The following is a 21,032-nucleotide window of genomic DNA, read 5'->3' as shown; positions in this document are numbered from 1 at the left end:
ATGGCTTTCAGAGTGAACAGCAGGGCAGCTGACAGTGAGCCCTTTCTGTCACAAGGGGGCAGTATTGAGAAGCTGATCTATTTTCTAAATACATGTCTCTGACTCTCTCTCTCTCTCTCTCTCCCTCTCAAACAAGGATGATGAATTGGTGTGCAAAGTAATTACAATGGGCACTAAGTTGACCAGATCCCTCATAGAAGCCATGAGCTACGGATTTATATTTATATATTTTTGAGTGGTGCAACCACCCACACACATAGTGTGTGGGTGGGTGGCTGGCTGGCTGGCTGGATGGGTGCGTCTGAGCACGAAAACAGCATGGTTGTTTTTCACCACCTGTGTGCAACCTAACACACACACAAACACACACGCACATATTAACTGTATGTATGGTGATTTCAGGTGTACCAGTACAGTGACAGTACAGTACAGTAGAGGATACAGTAGAGGGACCCCCACACGGTAACTCTGTCATTTCTCAACCGTTTCGGACGCGGGGCGGCTTGCCGGAATCGGGCCGGTACCCTGGGTGTGTTTCTGTGGGCCTGGAGCTCCCCCCCCCCCCACCAGTCACTTCACACGGGTGTGATTTTTATATTTTATATTGGGGTCCATTGGTGTCCAGCACTCAACCGCAGTAGAAAGAGTGGGTTGGCGAAAAGGCCTTGTTGTCCCTGTGTCCCCTACGGTAGGAACTCTCTGCAAAAAACATGCAGTAATCCTGGTCTCTATACCGCCTCCCCCTGGCCAGCTGGGGCACCTGATGGAGGGGAAAGGAACTGGTTGGATTAACGAGTAACCTTCCACGTGCTACGTACTACAGTACCTAGTACCAGGGAACTCTCCCCTGGCAGGTGATAAGACGCCTGCTCACTCATCATGCATTGAAGGAAGCATGAGCTCAGTTTGGGGCTCTCCCCAGGTTGGCAGAGGGAGAATAGCGCCCAGGATTACAGTTTAGGCAATTGGCACCGGGTGAAAAATGGATTACAAAATCGTCGAGAAAGAAAGAAAAAAAAAGAAAGAAAAGTGGGACAAGAGTCAAATACATAGATAATGCACTTTATTTGCAGGTCATAGAAATACTATATCACACATTGAAAAAATATACATCAAATCAACCTTCCAATACAAGCCACTATGGAAACTGTGCAAAGCTGGCTTGCCTGGAGCTGAGAGCACCTAGGGCTATAGAACATTATGGAAAGACAAGTTCTAAGCAATGACAGAATGATTGTTTTAGAAAAAATAAACTGGCAGCAAGAGAGAAATATTCTGTGTCAAGAATATCTGAAATACTGTGTAATCAATAACTCGCCATTGAGAGTCATTTAAAAAGCGACAGAGTCATGCCCATGTACCGTACACGGTAAATGTGGACATTCAACCGTTTAGGCATGTGGGTCATGAATGATTTATATTCTTATCATTTTAGACCAGTGATTCTCAAACCAGGAGTCCCCCAGGAGTCCTCAAGGGAGTTCCAGGGGGGTCCCCCAGGACTCCTCAAGGGAGTCCCCTACTAAATGACGGATGGATAAGAACCACATGGACACTGTGGGTTCCATTGATACACTCCCAGAGTTACAGTAACCCATTAAGACCTGAGTATCCAATTCTAAAAAATGTCTTTTCTGAACAAAAATAGCCAATGTATAAAATAATAGAAAATCTAAAATGAGACAGATGCTTTCCCAGTTTGAATGGGTTTAACTGTGTAGATTTGGGGTCCCAGAGATACTAAATTCTTTATCATGGGGGTCCTGGTTGGGAATCACTGGTCTTCTAGACAGCGCGCCCTCTCCGTCTAGACCGAGGGCTTATTTATTATGCATTATGCTTATCTGTCCAGAGCAGACAGAGGCCTCCTCCTCCTCAGGCTGCAGCTTCGCACCTCTGGCTGATCAAGACCTCCACCACCTTGGGGTCAGCCAGGGTGGACAGGTCCCCCAGGTCCTTCTCGTGGCGCGCAATCTGCCTCAGAACTCTCCTCATGATCTTACCTGCAGAAGAACACCATTAGCCTAGTAGTTAAGCACTTGAATGAACCCTCAGCCATGCATCCCTAAATTCTGGGGTAGACATTGGTCACAAACAGCAGATCTACAAGCTCACAACGTGTCGCAACATGACACGTTGTGAGCTTGGCAGTGATGTCATTATTACATTGATGATTATCAATCGACATACACAGTAACTATTACAATTAAACTTCATGGATACGTTCCATCTGGCGTCCCTATTTTGGGCATGTCCTTTGTAAAACATGACCTTGTGAGCTTGTAGATCTGATATTTTCGCTATTGTCTCACGACACCATCGACTAAGTATAAAAGGCTTAAGTGGTTAATGAAGTCACATTAGGTAGATGATGCTGCACACAATGTCAAAATTACCTGAGCGAGTTTTGGGGAGTGCTGGGGCGTTCTGAATGAAATCCGGAGTTGCGATTGGTCCAATTTTTTCCCTCACTAAAATAAAAGAGGAACATTTAAAATATTTACTTGCATGTGAAATTTTAATAGAAAAATGAAACACACTATAGAGGAGAGTATAGGAACATGGGAACGGTCAAACATATTGGGTCAGTTGGTTCACCAGAGTGAGCTTCACTGATCTCATTCCCCCCACATTCAAATTCATTCTACTATTATGCCACAAAAATGTGGAATGTCCTACCAACAACAGCCATCAAAAAGTGTGACTCCCTATCCTCCTTCAAAACCACCATAAAGGAGTACCTGTCTGCAATTTGAAACTGGACCTATAGTCTTCTATCTTGCCAAAATAAATCACCACCCACTGATTTTTTTTACTGCTACTGCTACTGTACCGCTGTACGTTTTTGCAAACTGGTAATAAAGTATTCAATCATATATGAACTGGGGACCCCCCCCACACACACACCCTGATAAGCACTTGTTATGTAGTAGTTGAGGCATAACATTTTCCGGATGGCAACCGCAAGGTTCCCAGTTCTAATCCGGGCTCCCCCAGAGTTAGTGTCAAAGTGTCCTTGAGCAAGACTCTGAACCCCTAATTGCTGTGCCGATGTGCAGGTTGTATTGGTGCCTTGCATGGTTTCCTCCGGCATCGGTGTGTGAATGGGTGAATTGCACAATCTATGCAAAGCGCCTTGGATAAAGGCGCTATAAAAATTCAGTATTCAATCAATCAAAAGGTTCTTGCACTGACTCCTCTCTCTCACCCAGTCTCTTCAGCTCATCCGCCAGCGTGCCGCTGAACTCCCTGCTGTTCTTCAGGGTGACGAAGCAGTACAGACACTCCCCCTTCACCTGGTGGAGCCGGCTGACCACCGCCGCCTCGGCCACCGCCGTGTGCTGCGTCAGCACCGCCTCCACCTCTGCCGTGCTCATCAGGTGGCCTGGAGGACGCAGGCAGGGAGGCAAAGAGCAAGGTTAACATTGAAACGGAGGAAAACGCCTGTCAGTACAAAAATTTACTTTTAAGAGATGGCGCTGTTTTGAGGGTAGCCTGAAAGAGACCTATGCTTTTCTGGACATAGAGGTAGAGGGGCGGAATCATCTCCCGGCAGAGACCGCCGGGTGACTTCCTATTGGTTCACCAACCTATGTTTTGGAAACATAGATTCAAAAACTTTTTAGGATTTTTTTAAAAATACACTAGGGACACCGGGGTTAAAAGTTAACACTGTGCAGGCGTGCACAATCGTGGTTTTAGTGCACTGACCAGCATTGCAGATACAAATCCAGTAAGAATTTCTCAATAGCAATGTTGAGTTATGTCGTATGGAGAGATAACATGATCTTATCTGCCATCCGTCTGAATAAAGGATAGTGTAACATCCAGTAGCACCTGAGACGTTTAGCATGTCGTCTATCCTTCCGGTGATCCAGTAATAGCCGTCCTTGTCCCGCCTGCAGCCTGACAAAGAACAAAAACAAGACACTAAAATGATTAAAACACAAAGTAAACAAACGACTGCCTGGCATTCATCGTCCAACCTCAGGCAAGGCTGCTGATATGAGAACATTAGTTTTGGATAACATTGAATGTCTAGGTGATGATGGAAAGCCTTGTATGTCCAAAATCACTCCTTTTGTATTCAATGTATAAACAATATATAGTGAAAATAGCCGATCGACAAGGTCACAACACATCACAATATGAATAAATAAATAGCCTAAACAAACAAACATAAGTTAAATTATGGATTGGAGATACAGGGTTTATGCCCGACGGGCGACGGCAACAAAATAAGTATAAGTGAGTATTGGCATTAGAATGCTTATTCGCTGACAGGTTGACATGTTGCTTACCGTCACCAGTCACATAGAAGCCTGGGAATTTCTTGAAGTAAGTGTTCTCAAAGCGTTGGTGGTTGCTGTACACGGTACGCATAATGCCTGGCCAGGGTCTTCTGAAAACCTGTCATACACCCACAGCATGTGTACCAATATTAGACATTAATATTACTTCAATATTAATAATATGTGTACCAATATTAGACATTAATATTACTTATGATGATACTTCTCCTGCTACTACTACTACTAATAATAACAATAAGATCAATAAGATCTGAGGCCAAGGCCGATCTTGTGACACGCTGCAAGCTTGTATATCTGCTATTCCTGAATAGCCAACGCTAAAATATAAAATGACACAGATGCTTTCCTGGTTTTAATGGGTTAAATAGTACGCGCGCGCACACACACACACACACACACACACACACACACACACACACACACACACACACACACACACACACACACACACACACACACACACACACACACACACACACACACACACACACACACACACACACACACACACACACACACACACACACACACTACTACCAGTATGCATCCGCCTGGGTGACAGCAGACTGCTGGGCGAACGCTGGTGCTTTGGAATGGGGGATCAGATCAACATATCTGCCTGGGGACAGCAGACTGCTGGGTGAGCGCTAGCGCTTTGGCATGACCCTAATTTTCGGGCTTGTTGAATTGATTTTTGCCGGCTGCCGGGCATGGCTGCATTAATAACTTTGGGGCAGGCCCGTCTAGAGTTTAAATGGACAGGTATCAGTCAAAAGGGAAACATTGAAGAGGAAGGATGGATGGGGAAGGATCAACATATGGAATGTCAGAACAGGTCAGCTCCATATATGGAGATCTAACTGTTTGAGGTTTGAGGTCAGATCTAGAGTTGCTGGCCAATATTGATGACATCAGGGATCTCCATATACAGTATGGGCTTAATATTGATGACAGGGATCTCCATCCCTGATGATGTATGAAATGCACGATTCCATAGTTAACTGCGACCATCGGTCGCAACAATACATAGACTGAAATGCTGCATGCTAGAAAGTTACATGACTATAGCCAACGGGCAGAAAACGTCTATTGCGTGTCAGCAACATACGATAAGCACCAAAAGCAGACAGCAGAGTTCTATATTATGAACATGAGATGCAGTTACCAGGTACCCCTCCGCCTCTCCCTCCAGCTCCTCTCCGTGCTCATTGAGGATGGTGGGCTCCACGCCGAAGAAAGGAAATGTCTGAAATGTCCAGATGGATGGCCTCACATTAGCTCACCCACCGATGTAGATTAGATCACAGTGTGTTTTCAATACCCCGGCACAGGCAGCACAGCTTATCCCAGATCACAATCACATCCCCATGCACATATGTCCTGTATTAAAAATGTTTATGAAGAAAAGGTGTGTGTCTCATTTAATAAAAATGTTCCCGGTTGTCCCAAACGTTAAATCATTTACAGGCGGAAATATTTTGGTACTTATCAACTAAATCTACTAACTATAGTATTGTTAAGATATGCTATTATTGAGGTCTTGTTTTATTTCATAAACATTTCTAAAGCAGTGGTTCTCACCATGGGATCCAGGGACCCCCAAAGGTTACTTGAGGGGGTTCCGGGGGTCCCAAGCTAAATTATTGATAGTTAGAAAGCAATCTGACCCCGGGTCTGTAACTCTTGAGAGTGTGGAATTGGAACTGTTTAGAATCATTGGTCTACACACTACAGTGCCGTCTCTCCCATGTTTTCTGTATGGCACTGGACAAAAGCTTCAGCCAACTGACATCCAGGATGCAAGAGGTGTGGTTACTTACAGCAGAGCCAGGTTTCAGAGGCGTAGCAGCAGGAAGAGGAGTCAGGACGTGACCACCCTGTGGAGTCAACCGGGACATCCCAAAGGTCAACGACTGACACAATTAGCTGTGAACCGAAGTTATTTCAACTGGACTACAACTGATTTGGGTTGTAAATGATAAAATGTTGCACATTTTGCAGCTTTACACAACGGGCACAAGATGAATGAGCTATAAATTAAAATATTCATGTAGATGATGCCTTATTTGTGGTGCAGAAGCTCAGAAAATGTTCCAAATACAAATTGTGTTGTGCATAATTTATTGCTGCGTATTATTCTCGTTTTGTATGAATGTAGGCTGAACATGTGAAGATAAACTGTGTATCAGCTGGATTTACATCGGAAGCTTATTGTTTCAGTGCAGCTATAATTAAACTTAATTTAAATTAGGCTTTTATTCTGTGCTTTGTTCAGCCGCACAGTATTTACTCTCTAACCACAAGGTCAACAGCCGTCGTGTTCCACTGCTTGTATTTGGCAATTTGATTGAGCCATAACCACAGATTAAATATTGAGAAAGACCATGTACTGTAGGCTAAAGCCAACAATTAATTTAGCAAGACATTAGTTAAAGGGCCACTTCACCCCTTTTGCAACCAGATTTGATTTATGTTTAGGACACAACTTCACAAGAAACACTTTCCTGGTGTTTTTATGTGTGTAATATGTGTTTTTGGATATTTCAGTCATGGTTCCATGTTCATGACCACACTTTGTCATGAAAATGTGGTCTCACTTCCTTCCTGGACTAGTGCCACCTCCACGCACCTACACTACACTAGCTTTGAGAAGGAAAGGAAATGGTCACGTGACTTGGCTGCGCCATGACACTTTCATGGACGCTTTCATGGGAGCCAAACTACACCTGGAAGTTCGGCAGAATGCATTGGAGTCAATGTCAGCTCAGTGACAAGCTCATGAACAAACACTTTCTGAATGACTGAGACCTTTTGTAAAGTAATCGCTTCTGGAAAATGACAGAAGACATATAACACATTATTGTCTGCTGTGTTGCTTTTTGATGTGTACACTGTGTCATTTTATAGAGGTATGGTATCTAAAGAGCACAAAGCACCTTTCTGAACGTACCAAGTATCGCGAGACTTCCCGCCGGTTCCTGTCTGTCAGTCAAATCTCGCGATACCTCCGAGCCAGAAACGGTACCTGCTGCTGTTTAGATCCTCAAATAAAATGATGTACTGTGCACATCGAAAAGCAAGTGATTAGAAAACAACCTGTGATATGTCTTCTTTTATATTCCTGAACTGATTATATGACAAAGGTCATAAATAATGTTTGTTATGAGCTGGTCCAGCCGGCTCCATTCACTGCCATGTATGCATTGAACTTCTGGTGTGAGTTTGGCTCCCATGAAAGTGTCCATAAAAGTGTCATGGCGCAGCCCAGTCACGTGACCATTGCCTTTCCTTCTCAAAGCTTCCTTGTCCACAAGGAGGGGAAGTGTACCAAAGCATTATGGTCATTGTAGGAATTCAGCAATCCAGTCAAACCCTAGTCAAACACACAGATTTCATTATTGTTCTGGCCATAGAGGGTTATCGACTACAAATAGGCTACTGTTAACATTGAGTGACTGCTATTTCTTCCAGCGGTGAAATGTCCATTTAATGCTTACGGTCTCGGTTTGCCAGAAGGTGTCGACCACGGGACACCGGCGCTGGCCGACCACCTCGTGGTACCACTGCCACGCCTCTGGGTTGATTGGCTCGCCTACAGTACCCAGAATCTTCAGGCTGGAGAGGTCATACCTAATAACATAATGAAAATATTACGTTTTTAGTTATTGCAGTGCGGAGCTCATATAACAACAGATACAAATGACAGACTTCACAAGCAAGTGATGTAGTAACAAAGTACATGTACTGAAGTAGCAGTACTGTACTTAAGTACTTTTTAAAATATATATTATTTCAGTATTTACAATTTTCAACACTTTTACTGCTACTCCACTACAGCTCAGATCCAAATACTGTACTTTTACTCACAATGCGTCGTGATGCGACGCATTGTGAGCTTGTAGATTGGCTATTTTCAAAATATTTGTAAACATTTGAAAACTTGAAATGAGACATTCTGCATAATGAGTACTTTCTACTTTTCGTACATTAAGCACATTTTGATACCAATAGGCAATACTTTAGTACTTTTACTCAAGTAAATTGTGAATTCCGGACTTTTACTTGAAACAGAGTATTTCTACACTGCAGTATTGATACTTTTACTTAAGTAAAACATGTGAGTACTTCTTCCATCACTGAACACAGCTCAAGAATGATAACATCCCTTGTATTTCATGTACAGTAGATCCTAACGGTCCTGGCAGACTGGATGCGTTTTTTTTTCTTCTGAAAAATGCTGGAAAACACGCAGCTAAAACACAGCAGTGTGAAGGACCTTACTGTGTACCAGCATGGACAGCTGGCTCCACATACAGTTAAGGACCTTACTGTGTACCAGCATGGACAGCTGGCTCCACATACAGTTAAGGACCTTACTGTGTACCAGCATGGACAGCAGGCTCCATATACAGTTAAGAAAATGCTGGCCTGGCAACACCTACAGTAAATAAAACACACCTGCACTTCAAAATGATCACCGTCAGCTGTATCTACCCTATTGAAAAGGGTTTCTTAGCAAACACTAAGTTACGACATCAAACAGTACGTTATATAAGTTGAATTGTAAGTGTTATGTAATGAAATGTGTAGTACGGATCTGGGTAGCATGACTGTACCCCGTTTACACTTATTATGCATTAATTAACCACTTTCAACCTGGTTCAAGGTGAAGCATTTTCAAGCTGAAGCATGTAAGATTGTAAAACTGTTGTTTAAGGAACTTGAGCAATCTAATTTAAATCCATTTATAATGTGCTTTCGGTGCATTTACACATAGGTTTTTCAGTGGTTGGACAATGAGATATCTCTCTGATTTCTCAAGATGTAGTTCATGATCAGAGCGGCTTTCTCCTTTTGGCCAAAAGATGGCAGCTTGTAGTGAACGTGTGCTCCTAAGCACAGTTTCCCACGTTGTTCTTGGCAGGTGACCCTGGAACGAAGGCCGGCCGTTCCTGTGGCCCTCGCATAAAAAAACAACATGAAAATTGTATGTTTACACTCCTCTGATTGCAAATTGCCTGGAGAGCATAAACAATAATCCCCTTTTCTCTCCGGGTGGCAGAAATCTAACTGCTTTTGTGAACTAGTCAACAAGCGTGTAGTTGTATGTACAGTATGTAGCTCAAAGGTTATACTATTTTATTTTTTAGTTGACATTGACAAGAGTGTGCGTTTGTGTGTGTGTGTGTGTGTGTGTGTGTGTGAGTGAGTGTGTGTGTGTGTGTGTGTGTGTGTGCCACGTGTGCGTGCGTGTGCGTGCGTTCTTACTTCTGCAGTGGCTCTCTCCCATACTTCATCAGCAGGCGGATGGCTGTGGGCGCTGTGTAGAACTTGGTCACTTTGTACTTCTCTATGATCTCCCAGAAACGTCCCACGTGAGGATGAACTGGAATGCCTTCAAACTGTGAGACAAACACAGACACAGATCAGTATTACTATACTTGTGAAGACATCAATGTTTTAGGACAGCATGGAAAATAGCAAAGATTGCTAAATCTACAAGCTCACAGCGCTCGTAGATCGGCTATTCTTCTGTGCGTGACATAAGTGCACAACCAAGTATAAAATAGGCAAAACTCAAATCCGAAACCCTAAACCTAACCTCTACATGTCTAATCCTAACCCTACAAACTTTTACTTTTTTAACCATTTTTAACCTTTCTCAATTTATCTTGTGAGGACCAGGAAAATGGTCCTCATAATGTCAATTTCTGAACGATGGCTGATTCTTCGCTTGCGAAGATCATAGAAGGAGTTTAGAGTTAGGGGTCCTTTAGCTTTGCTTTGCGGCAGGCACGTTCATGTAGGTATAGCCCAACATTTAGACACTCGTAGCGTGTCTAAATCTTGGGCTAATGTTGGTATAATCCGATCCTTGATTCACAGATTTTCAGGCAACTGGTGTACTTGAGCTCCTGTCCTGATGCGGCTGCGGTAGAGGTCAGATTTATTTTATTTTTTATTATTTACTATAGTCCTACTAGACCCCAGGAAATTACATCTGGCCACAAAAGATCACAGGATCTACTGAATGTGAAGGGCGTGACAAACTGACATGTTGAGCCTACAACACAGTATGGCTTCCTTTTTCTATCTGCAAAGTTTTGTTTCATAAAAATCCACCGTAGACAATAGACATGTAATGTTATGAGCTACTTTCTGTCAATAATTTCCAATTAAGGGTCAGAGTTTGGAAGCACTCATTTTCAATAACGCAACCTCCTGCTGCCTCCTGCATTATTATGTGACATTTAGAAACACCGTTTCTAAATGCAAAGAAAACCGAGGTCATAACCTATAACATCCCCCAAGAACATCTGCCCCTAACAACAATAGAGGGTACTGCGCTAAAGGAAGTCAGTGACTTTAAATATCTGGGCGCATGGGTCGGCTCCACAGAGAAGGACCTTAAAGTGAGGAAAGCACTTGCCTGGATAGCTCTTAATGGTATGACCAGTGTGTGGAAATCCAACCTCCCCCGACATATCAAGATCAGTTTCTTCGCTGCGACCGTGGAGTCTGTTCTCCTCTATGGCTGTGAATGCTGGACACTAACACAAGCCCTACAGAAATCCCTGGATGGATGCTACACCAGAATGTTGCGTGTGGTTCTGAACATCAACCAGGACGAGCACATCACCAACAAGCGTCTGTATGGAGCATTACCAAGTGTATCAGAGAAGATAGCAGTAAGGAGGATGAGACTAGCTGGCCACTGCCACCGACACCAAGAACTCCCGGCCAAAAAGCTTGTACTGTGGGAACCAACACACGGGCATCGATCGAGAGGACGCCCCACACCTACCTATGTAGACGTACTAAAGAAAGATGCTGGTGCAGAAAGCACAAATGAGCTGGCCAGATGTATGGAGAACCGAGATGACTGGAGACGCCGATGGAGGGCTCGTCTGAGGACGACGTAGAGAGAGAGAGTTGAGTGATTTCCAATGAGCGCTTTCAATCTCCAACGCTCCATGCTGCTCAATGTTTTGCCATTTAATCTAGATGATTGCAGCACAAGTGCTGCATATTGTGCATACCCTCTATGGACACTTTTAACTTAAGTAGTAAATGTGAGTACTTCTTCCGCCATCTGCCTGTGACGTGACAACACATATGACAGATGTTCTCACTCACCAGGACGCTGGTGGCTCCGTTGGCCAGGGGGCCATAGGTGATGTAGGAGTGGCCAGTGATCCAGCCGATGTCCGCCGTGCACCAGTACACGTCGTCATGGTGATGGTCAAACACGTACTTGAAGGTCAGCGATGTGTAGAGCAGGTACCCGGCCACAGTGTGGAGAACACCCTGTGTACAGTACAGTACACAAAAAGACAATACACATTATTCATTTGTGTACAAATGTCATATCAAGAGTGTCACGCAAAAGTAGCGAAAATAGCTCATTTGTGAGAAAAGGTTGCATTTTTCAGAACATGTTTATTTTTATTCTATCAATCAATCGATTGTGTTCTGGCATGGAGCAGTGGAGCTAACATATTTTTTGGTATCAATACCGTACCTTAGGCTTGCCAGTGGAGCCGCTGGTGTAGAGGATGAACAGAGGGTCTTCCGCGTCCAACCACTCCGGCTCACACTCCTCCGAAACGCCTGTGATGACGTCATCCCACCACACGTCACACGAAGAGTCCCATGGGGTCTGAACACACACACACACACACACACACACACACACACACACACACACACACACACACACACACACACACACACACACACACACACACACACACACACACACACACACACACACACACACACACACACACACACACACACACACACACACACACACAGTTACTCAGTATCAGTGGTGTAAAGCACTGATAGTGACCCACAAACAGATTTGTTAAGATATTTTTGGGCCTTTTTGTCTTCATTGATAGTTATACAGTAGGTTGTATACATTTTAAACAAACAAACAAACAAATCTAAGATATTCCATAAATTGAAATATAATAATTAAGAAGTAGTGAAAATAGCCGATCTACAAGCTCGCAGTGCAAAGCGACATGTAGAACTTCTATTTTTAGGAGTTTGGGTCCCGGCAAATGTCTAATCTCTCTTTTGGGAACCACTGGTATAAAGTAACTAAGTAACTCCCGGTATGTACTCAAGTACTGTACTTAAGTACAATACTTTTACTTCTACTCCATTACATCTCAGGGGATGTAACAATGATATGAAGATTTTAGTTGACACTTCAGCCCTAGATATATTCCGGCCATTTGAAAATAGCAGATCTACAAGCTCACTACAAGCTAAAATCTAAAATGGCACGATGCTCTCCCGGTTTCGATAGGTTAAAGTGCCCACCTGTAGTTTGTTACAAGCAGCTGCCCGGTGCTTGACGACCAGGCATCTAGTGACGCTCACTGGGCCTCTGTAGGGACAACATGAGGAGGCTCATAAAGTCAAGCACAGAGACAAGACAAAAATCCTCCCCAAAAGCATGTCATGCTTTGCCTAAATTTCCAAATTTATAATCAAATGGGTTTTTCAAGCATGGCGGATTGACGGAAAAGACATTTCAAATAGCTAATTATTTTTTAATTAATTAATCTCTCCGTTAACCTCAATGGTTCCCTCTTCGTGTTTTATTGCAGATAACCATTAGCAGCACAGCCTTTTATTATTGCACGTCAACCACTTAAGGCCTACATACTTTTTCATACAATGAATAGCAAAAACAGCCTGTCTACAGGACATTGTGAAGATAGCGATGCTAGGCTGAATGTGCTTCAAACCTGCAGTGTTAATTTATTAACCAAATGACCCTATTTACAATGTAGGCTTTTAGCAGATGCTCTTATTCAGAGCGATGTACAATAAGCAAGGTAAACACATACATCAAATGCAGAGAGACTTCGTAGTGCCTCAGTAAACTAGGATCGCATGTAAGCCAGGCACCTAGCATCAGTCTGTAAACATTGTACTGTCAAAATAATAATGAACTCTAGTGTCCCGATTCTGGGCATGTGAACATTCGGCAAAAAGAGGCAAATATTTGGTGAAAATTGCCAAACTCACAATGCATTGCATTCTAGATCGTCTGGTTTCAGCAAATAGATGTATAGAGGGAAAAGGAGGGGACCATGTAGACCCCAGGGAGACACCAGGTCAATGAAGTATATATGAGTATGTTATGGATGTTACTTTGTGTGTAATTCTAAAAATTAATGATTGCAAGCTGCAGGTATAGCCATGCATGCTGTTCTACGCAGTCACCATGCTTCCCTGATGAGTCACACAATGCTCCTTGTTGCCCGGCAACCTGGCGCTGTTTCCCCAACAACCCCCAATAACAGCTGATAGGGGTCTGAGGCGTGTGTGCGTGCGTGTGCCTGCGTGTGTGTGTGCGTGTGTCAGTGTTCGCGTGTCTGCAACTATACAGCCTTGGTTTGGTCCCATCATTACCAGTGACTAGTGTCAATAGGAGCTTCTGTTTGAGCTGTAAACAGGGGCCCACCTTTCACAGCATTTTTCCAGAGCCTCGTCTGCAATCTGTTTAAGATTAATAAACTTCTCTCCTCTGTATACACCGTCTGTAAAATACGAGACACAGAGAGGAGAGAAAGAGAGAGACAGACAGAGATCGAGTAGGAGAGGAAGGATAAAAACAGAAAGTCAGTTGTCATGATTCCCTGATGGGCATGATTAGTCGAGAGGGTGTGTTTACACTCTGACACACTGGCAGTGTTCATATTTACTACCAGGACAAAGTCGCCCCAATAATGACAACAAACCATTAGACCCAGTCACCCAGATGCCGTCATGCTTGGATGCTCAGTGGTTAACCACTTAAAGTAAACTATCTAAAAAGGGGGTCTGGGACCCCCTCTGGGGTCCTCTGAGTTACTATGACGGGCCTCCAAATATGTTTGTGATAGGATATTTGTTTTTGAGTGGCACTAGCCCCTCCTATAAACAGCTATAGTGTAGATTCTGTCTGAACACAAACATTAAATGCCATTGACATGCATGGAGAATTTACGTCATGTGTCTGAGCAAATCGGCAAATGGCGGTGGCCACCCTTGGCCAATAAGGGACCACAATTCATGATGATGATGTACGATAATTAGAGCGCCCCTCACTTCACACGGGTGTGATTTTTACATACCACTTGAACCCTAGCATTTAGCCAAAAATAGCCGATCTGCAAGCTCACAATGCCTTGCAGCGAGGCAAAGAGGTTTGGTGTAGAAGAGAGAGTTTTGATTGATTGATTGAATACTTTATTAACAGTTTGCAAAGACAAGGCTTTGACTTTTTACATGGGCCAGTTCAGTTCCCATTGCAAGTTGCTGTACTGTAGTTGGAGATGTAAGGCCAAGCCATTGTCTGACCAGTTTGTTTTGGATGTCTGGAGTGAAAAGGCCTCTTTTGTCATTAGGGGAGCCACGTTATGTAATGTTAGCCATAATGTTGCATTGTAATTGTACTGAACCTGCTGTCACCAGGAGGCTGCTCTGAGCGTCTACAATCCTCTCACACAGAGACTCTGAAGAGAAGCCTGCAAACTGGAGAGAGAGAGAGAGAGAGAGAGAGAGAGAGGGGGGGCCATGTTTGGATCTTTACAGAATGTTGAAAGGAAGGATTAGCCAAACTGTATGGGAAAATAATTTCATTGGCGGTTATGTAACCTTTTTTGTATAGAGGCAGCCAGTTGGATGGCCTTATTATTTGATTGCCAGTTGGCAACCTTTCGTGAAACGCACTTGCGTCCTGGCTCAAGTTAATAGTTCATCGAGTTGACGACAGCTCTACAAATCAGTTCACCAGGGGACTCTGTACTCTGCAACATGTCACTGAAACCTCCAAGGTGCTTTTTATTCAGATTATAATTGTATGCCAAAACCACTTTCTATCAGTAGCAATATGGACACCTATAGAACTGAAATAGGAAGGATGGCCTCATCCCAACAAGTCTACCTGACATTTTGTATACTAGAAGATTGGATGATATAATATCCCACAACAATGACCATGGCGAGATGAGGTTGTTTATATTTAATCCTGTCAAAAGATATCCCTGGCAGCGGCGGGCACACTTGAAAGAAATCCCAAGAGCAGCCAGGGAGTATTTTTAACAGCAACACAAACCTCTACATGGATATGAAAGGTTGAATGGCTAAATGGCTAAAATAGCTTTGGCGGGGTGTCAGAATTTACTGTACGATCCCTTCATGAGCTGACAGTAAATGTTTGACCCATATTTCAACCCTTGGCGAGGTGAGGCCAACGAGACCCATCTGCTGGTGTGCAGGTGTTGCGAATGCTGCTGTTCACAGCCTGAGCAGCTGATCACAGGACCAGAGCAGACCAGACTAAACATGTATTCCCCGGTGAAATGGGGTCACATACAAACAAACCCTGCTGCTGATTAGGGGTGCAACAGTTAATCAAACTAGTCAACTTAATGGATCAAAAATAACGGTTTTAACAACATCATCGATTTGGGGCTAAATAATAGCTTTTTCTGTCATTTATATGGGTGACAGTGCTACAGGAAGTTTCATGACGACATGTAGCCTTGTACTTCCTGTAATTCTGGTTAGACACTTTTGCCAGTATTTCTTTTCCACACTTTATCTCCTCGTGAGATGGAGATAAAACTGGGAAGGAGGTTAACTTGTCTGTTATCACTTCATTGAATAAGGTTGAATGATGGAGTGGTTTCCTTCACACACACTGATAGAAGGCCACACAGTGTGAAGTGAAGGCCGTTTGAAAGGCAATGTTCGGACAACTTATCTGCCACTTGGAATAGACCTGACGGGGTGAAGCCCTCCCGCCTCGCAAACCAAGCAGCTTTAAAACCCTAAATGACCACTTCCAGATTCATGTTTAACACTGCCTCTTAATTAACCCTGGCATCCCTATTTTGGGCATGTCGTTGTGTAGACAAAAAGCTGTACGGCTTAATTGGTTTTTAGAATGAGCTTACCACAATGGAGTGAACAGCTCCTATCCGGGCACACGCCAGCATTGTGTACACAAGCTCTGGAATCATGGGAAGGTAGATGGCCACCCGGTCTCCCTTTTTCACACCTATAGTAGAAGACAGAGGGCGTGCGAGGGTCTAAGACTAAGTAAGGGCTGTGCCACTCTCCGTGGATTTGTGTAGGAGTTTTGTTTCAAAATAAGCACAAATGTATTGTATTATGCTTGATTTCAATAACATGTATAATAGTCCACAGGGGCTCGTGAGACACTGATACGGCACGTGTATCAGTCATTACAGTTGTGTTAACGATACCATGATAATGTCACTGAAAATGTAGACGGGTCTATGGCAGATGTAGAGTTAGGTTTCTTACCCATCTGTTTGAGGACATTGGCACACCTGCACACCTGGCTGAGCAGCTGACTGTATGTGATAACCATGTGCTGATCGGGTGAGTTCCCCTCCCTGGAAAAACAACAAACCAGCAATAAAGACAGCAATATTGTACCTTTAGCAAACAGTTCTCACATTTGTCTGTGATACGCTGTATGATAGTTTGACTGTGAATAAGACTCTTGATTGTCAACCAGCTGGAGAATTTTCATATTTTGGGAAATAGATGTTCATTGCTCGCATTAAAGCTGCAATTCATATGTTTTATGGGAGGTGATTGCAACTGTAACACGCAGGATTCAAACCCTTTTTTTTCACCCAATTTTCTTTGCCTGGAAATATAACCACAGACTTTGTGAACAAGCAAAATTGATCAATATCGGTGGATCACCTTTGAATTGTGGAGAAACTATTTAATAGCATCACAGCATGAACCTCTAGATTAACCTCTAACAATGTGAGCTCATACAGGAGATAACATGTAACCATTGCTGACTGCTCAAATATTGGGTTTGGATGTGTGTCAGGCTTGAAAAATTATGGTAGCACAATGTACTGTAGCACAGAGCCAGTAGGCACCGGCCAGGGCAGCGCCAGCATGCCTGCACAGCGCTTGCCTCAGTTGTGGGACAGACGCCAGAGAACCGCAACAACTTAACATTGACCTTATCGCCAGAACAGAAATGGTGAAACAAAGTGATAACAGTGATGAAACTATGAGTAACTGTGGACTGACTCGATATACAAATTCTGCAAGTGGGCAGATCAAGAGATTGGGAATAATCTTGGCCTAAATCCATCTGACATTATGAGTCAAACCTCCAACGGCAACCTGGCGGTGTCTCTTATCTAATGCTTGCGGCCATTAAAGATACAATATAACTTTGAGGCATACAATTTAAAAAATGAAACCTAGGTGTGATTTCAAATAAATACAATGTTATAATAATAATAATAATAATACATTTTATTTATAAAGCGCTTTAGTATCAAACCACCGTTCCGGTAAATAATGCACCACTTTAATTTAGTTTAAGTTAATATTCTACCTCTACAAGCACAGCCAGGTATAGTCTCATGGCAACCACTGAAGAGAACTGCACTTTCTCCACATTTCCTCACTCACAGAGACACACAATACACTGACAAACACATTGTAGCTGACATTTAACAACATGTCTTGGCAGGCACCATTCTCTCCAGTGAAAATGTCATGGTTAAAATTGTGTAATATTATACCACTGGCTACTTGATGAAACCATATATGTTTTGTCTAGTTTTTAATTTTAATCTATTTTTTGTCAGAATTTTATTAAGAGGGTGGCCCTAGACTAGAGGATGAGAATGGTCTATTTCTAAGTATGCTTCATAAGGACACAAAAAAACAATGAAAGGGTTCATTTAATTCTCAGTCTGCAGTAAACAGTAAAACATGACAGTAAAGTGACAATTTCAGGTAATACCTAAAAAAAAAGACCATTACTGCATCAAATGTTATCAACAAACTATACTATAAAAACTGGTCAAACATCAGCAACATTGTCAAATAATACAAGAAAGAAAGAAATCTTTCAATTAGCAAACGCCTCGCGAACTAAATGTAATTGCTACAATCCCATTTGCTTGTCAGAGTGGGGGGTACTCAATTCAAATATGATTACTTTGGGGGGTCCCCAGTTCAAATATGATTATTTTGGGGGGTCCCCAGTTCAAATATGATTATTTTGGGAGGTTGCAGCCTGAAAAGGTTGAGAATCACTGGTCGAGACTCTAGGCAGTCTCAGTGGAGAAGAATTCCCATCACTTGTGAAGTCCTTAGAACAGGGCGTTGATAAGACGTGGTGGGCTTTGTTGATGAGCTGTGATATGTTAGCCCTGTTCCTTTGCCACAGTTCCGTCAGATTAGATAATAATGTGAATGGCATGTAGTGGCATGGAACCAACATGACAGTTGACATTACATATAGACACTGTAATGTAACTTATGTGCATACTGGCCGGTCTTAAGTAGCCCAATCACTCTTCCAAGCTGGCCGAACAACAATTCCTTGTTTGCTGAGTCGTCAGGTGTACATGGTAAATATTTGCATGTAAAATGAAACCCTATAACAAGTACAGCCTTATACCGTAGCTGGCTTAGGATGTGTGGCTTTATTGTCTCAACCTTGGTCAAAAAGTCCTTAAAGGAATATGAATTCAATGAATCCATTCGAGGATAAAACTATTTTTAAACTGTAATTAAACTCCTTTAAGGTCCTTTAAGGTCCTCGTCAGAGTGTTCCTGTAAATAGACACAGGGAGACCGTAAGACTTTATTTGGGTCATTGGATCAGACTCTAATTATTCTATTAATAATAGGACAATATTATATTAAAACATATTATGCTTTTGTATTATGTATTTTTAAATAATATCTAAAGGGATATCTGTCTCTGGCGGCTGAATTAGTGTCTCCCAACGTGATCAATAAAGGTATCTATCTTAGCCAAGATTCTAATTAATTCTAAGAATTTTGGACTAAGTGGGTCACAGTCAAAGCTTGTTTTCATGCACTTGACACTGAGGGGACATTGCATTGCCATTGACACACATAACTCAGGGTAGTCTTTCAGATGAGGATGTGTAAATATTGTTGCTTACCAGTAATAGGCAACCTGGTCACCAAGATTCTTCTCCCTCACATTTCTATCAAGGACATTGTAGCACATGTTGGTTTTGGCGCCCTCCATGCACTTCACGAAAATGTCCCCTTTTGTCACGTCAAAGTTGTACTGCAGCATTGGTCCTGTTGCGGGCTTCTTCCAGAAGAAGTCACTGGCAACCTCTTTCCAGAAAGCTGAAAGAGAGTGACTTTATTGAAAAAAAGGTTTTTGCATGTTATATTCTAGCATCGCAAAAAGCGATGTCAGACAGAGAGATTGAGGCAGATATGGAGACATGCACACTGTAGGCAGTCAGAGGGAAGGAGGGAGAGGCAGAGAAAGGGGGAGATGATGATGACAGAGATGTTGAACTGCAGGTAAATGGTTTCAAGTACAACCAATAGACCTACCTTCAGGATCATCCAGAGACTTCCTGTAAAGTGCTAAATAGGAGCTGAAATCAGGCACATGAGCATCCCTCTTCAAGTCAGGAGGAGGGTAGTACAGTGTGTCCTGTATATGCTGGGATCCAGGAACAACCATTGTTGCGGATATAGATGCTGGCCTGGCCTATAATAGCATTGGAGGATGAAAGAGAGAGAGAGAAAAGGGGTTAATCCTGAGCCACTGCTGATCAGACTATTCTCCTGGGGGCCAGCAGGTAAGAACACTACAAGGCCTCTGGTATTGAAGCAGAACACTTCAGTACAAGTACCACCAACAGGACCCGCCCCTAAGACCGCTCTTCCCCAGTCTGCTTGGTGCCAGGCCAGCCAATCGCATCACACGCTTCGGCACTCCCACTTTTTCATTGGCTGCCCTGTCGCTCGTCTGTTGGTGGCATTATGCTATGGGGGAGGACCATGACTGTAGGGGAGGACTGACTGGCTGGCTGGCTGACTGACTGCACTGAAGGATGAATGCTGGGATTCACTGTGTGGTGTACTGTGTGTGTGTGTGTGTGTGTGTGTGTGTGTGTGTGTGTGTGTGTGTGTGTGTGTGTGTGTGTGTGTGTGTGTGTGTGTGGGGATGCTTTCCCCGAAAACATAAATCAAGAGAGAGAGGATCACTCCTGCTCACTACTGTACACAAATATGATCTCTGTACCTCTCATATCGTACAAATGGACTTGTATTACTCGTGATTTATATTCATAGTTTTTTTTAACAAAGACCAAGACTAGGCTGTCCTTGTTTTAAGTAATTTGGTTTATTATTATTATTATTACTTGCGCAAGCAGAGCACGCAAGTAATAGTTTTCGTCCATGTCGCCGTGTGATGCGTATGCGCCGTGTGATGCGTATGCGATGCGTACGTATGACGTAATGACTACTTGTGCTTGATATGGCAGTGGACACTAAAACATATCGTCATATTACGTCATCATCGAAAACCAATTACACCCTGGCATTGGGTCCTTTAATCCACATCTTTATTACGTCATCATTGAGAGCTAGTTATACCAGTTATACCCTGACGTCATATGCTGCTATGATACATACGCATCAAACGGGGCATATGCAAAGTAACCACAGTATACCGCTAATCAACTTACAAATTACATATACATATACATAGAGGCATTTCCTTTCCACCTTTCACCTTTCCTTTAATCCACCCGACACTGATCGACATATACGTCACCATCGAAAGCCGATTAATCCACATCTTTATTACGTCATCATTGAGAGCTAGTTATACCAGTTATACCCTGA

At 43.1% G+C, this 21,032-nt stretch overlaps 1 protein-coding gene across 1 annotated transcript; it reads right to left on the bottom strand.

Moving 5' to 3' along the window:
* Positions 1 to 1,041: 1,041 nt before the first annotated feature.
* Positions 1,042 to 19,982, bottom strand: acss2l (acyl-CoA synthetase short chain family member 2 like). Its single transcript, XM_079529937.1, has 18 exons — positions 19,728 to 19,982; positions 19,316 to 19,511; positions 16,656 to 16,747; positions 16,283 to 16,386; positions 14,783 to 14,855; positions 13,804 to 13,879; positions 12,651 to 12,717; positions 11,836 to 11,973; positions 11,451 to 11,621; positions 9,582 to 9,715; positions 7,811 to 7,943; positions 6,134 to 6,190; positions 5,479 to 5,559; positions 4,302 to 4,410; positions 3,838 to 3,906; positions 3,209 to 3,385; positions 2,397 to 2,471; positions 1,042 to 2,003 (listed from the first exon to the last, which is right to left on the bottom strand). The coding sequence occupies exons 1-18, from the start codon at positions 19,858 to 19,860 to the stop codon at positions 1,876 to 1,878; spliced, it is 2,013 nt and encodes a 670-aa protein (XP_079386063.1). The 5' UTR covers positions 19,861 to 19,982; the 3' UTR covers positions 1,042 to 1,875.
* Positions 19,983 to 21,032: the final 1,050 nt, after the last annotated feature.

The sequence above is a fragment of the Electrona antarctica genome, assembly GCF_951216825.1.
Source record: "Electrona antarctica genome assembly, chromosome: 19".
In the NCBI taxonomy this organism is placed as follows: domain Eukaryota; kingdom Metazoa; phylum Chordata; class Actinopteri; order Myctophiformes; family Myctophidae; genus Electrona; species Electrona antarctica.
This window is presented reverse-complemented; position numbering and strand designations above follow the sequence as displayed.

Excerpts from the sequence above, each read along its gene's own strand:
- acss2l (XM_079529937.1), bottom strand. The coding sequence starts at position 19,860 with ATGGTTGTTCCTGGATCCCAGCATATACAGGACACACTGTACTACCCT. Across the intron at positions 7,944-9,581 it reads GGGAGAGAGCCACTGCAGAA|GTATGACCTCTCCAGCCTGA; the intron begins GTAAGAACGCAC and ends TTATGTTATTAG. Across the intron at positions 2,472-3,208 it reads GGATGAGCTGAAGAGACTGG|TGAGGGAAAAAATTGGACCA; the intron begins GTGAGAGAGAGG and ends CTTTTATTTTAG.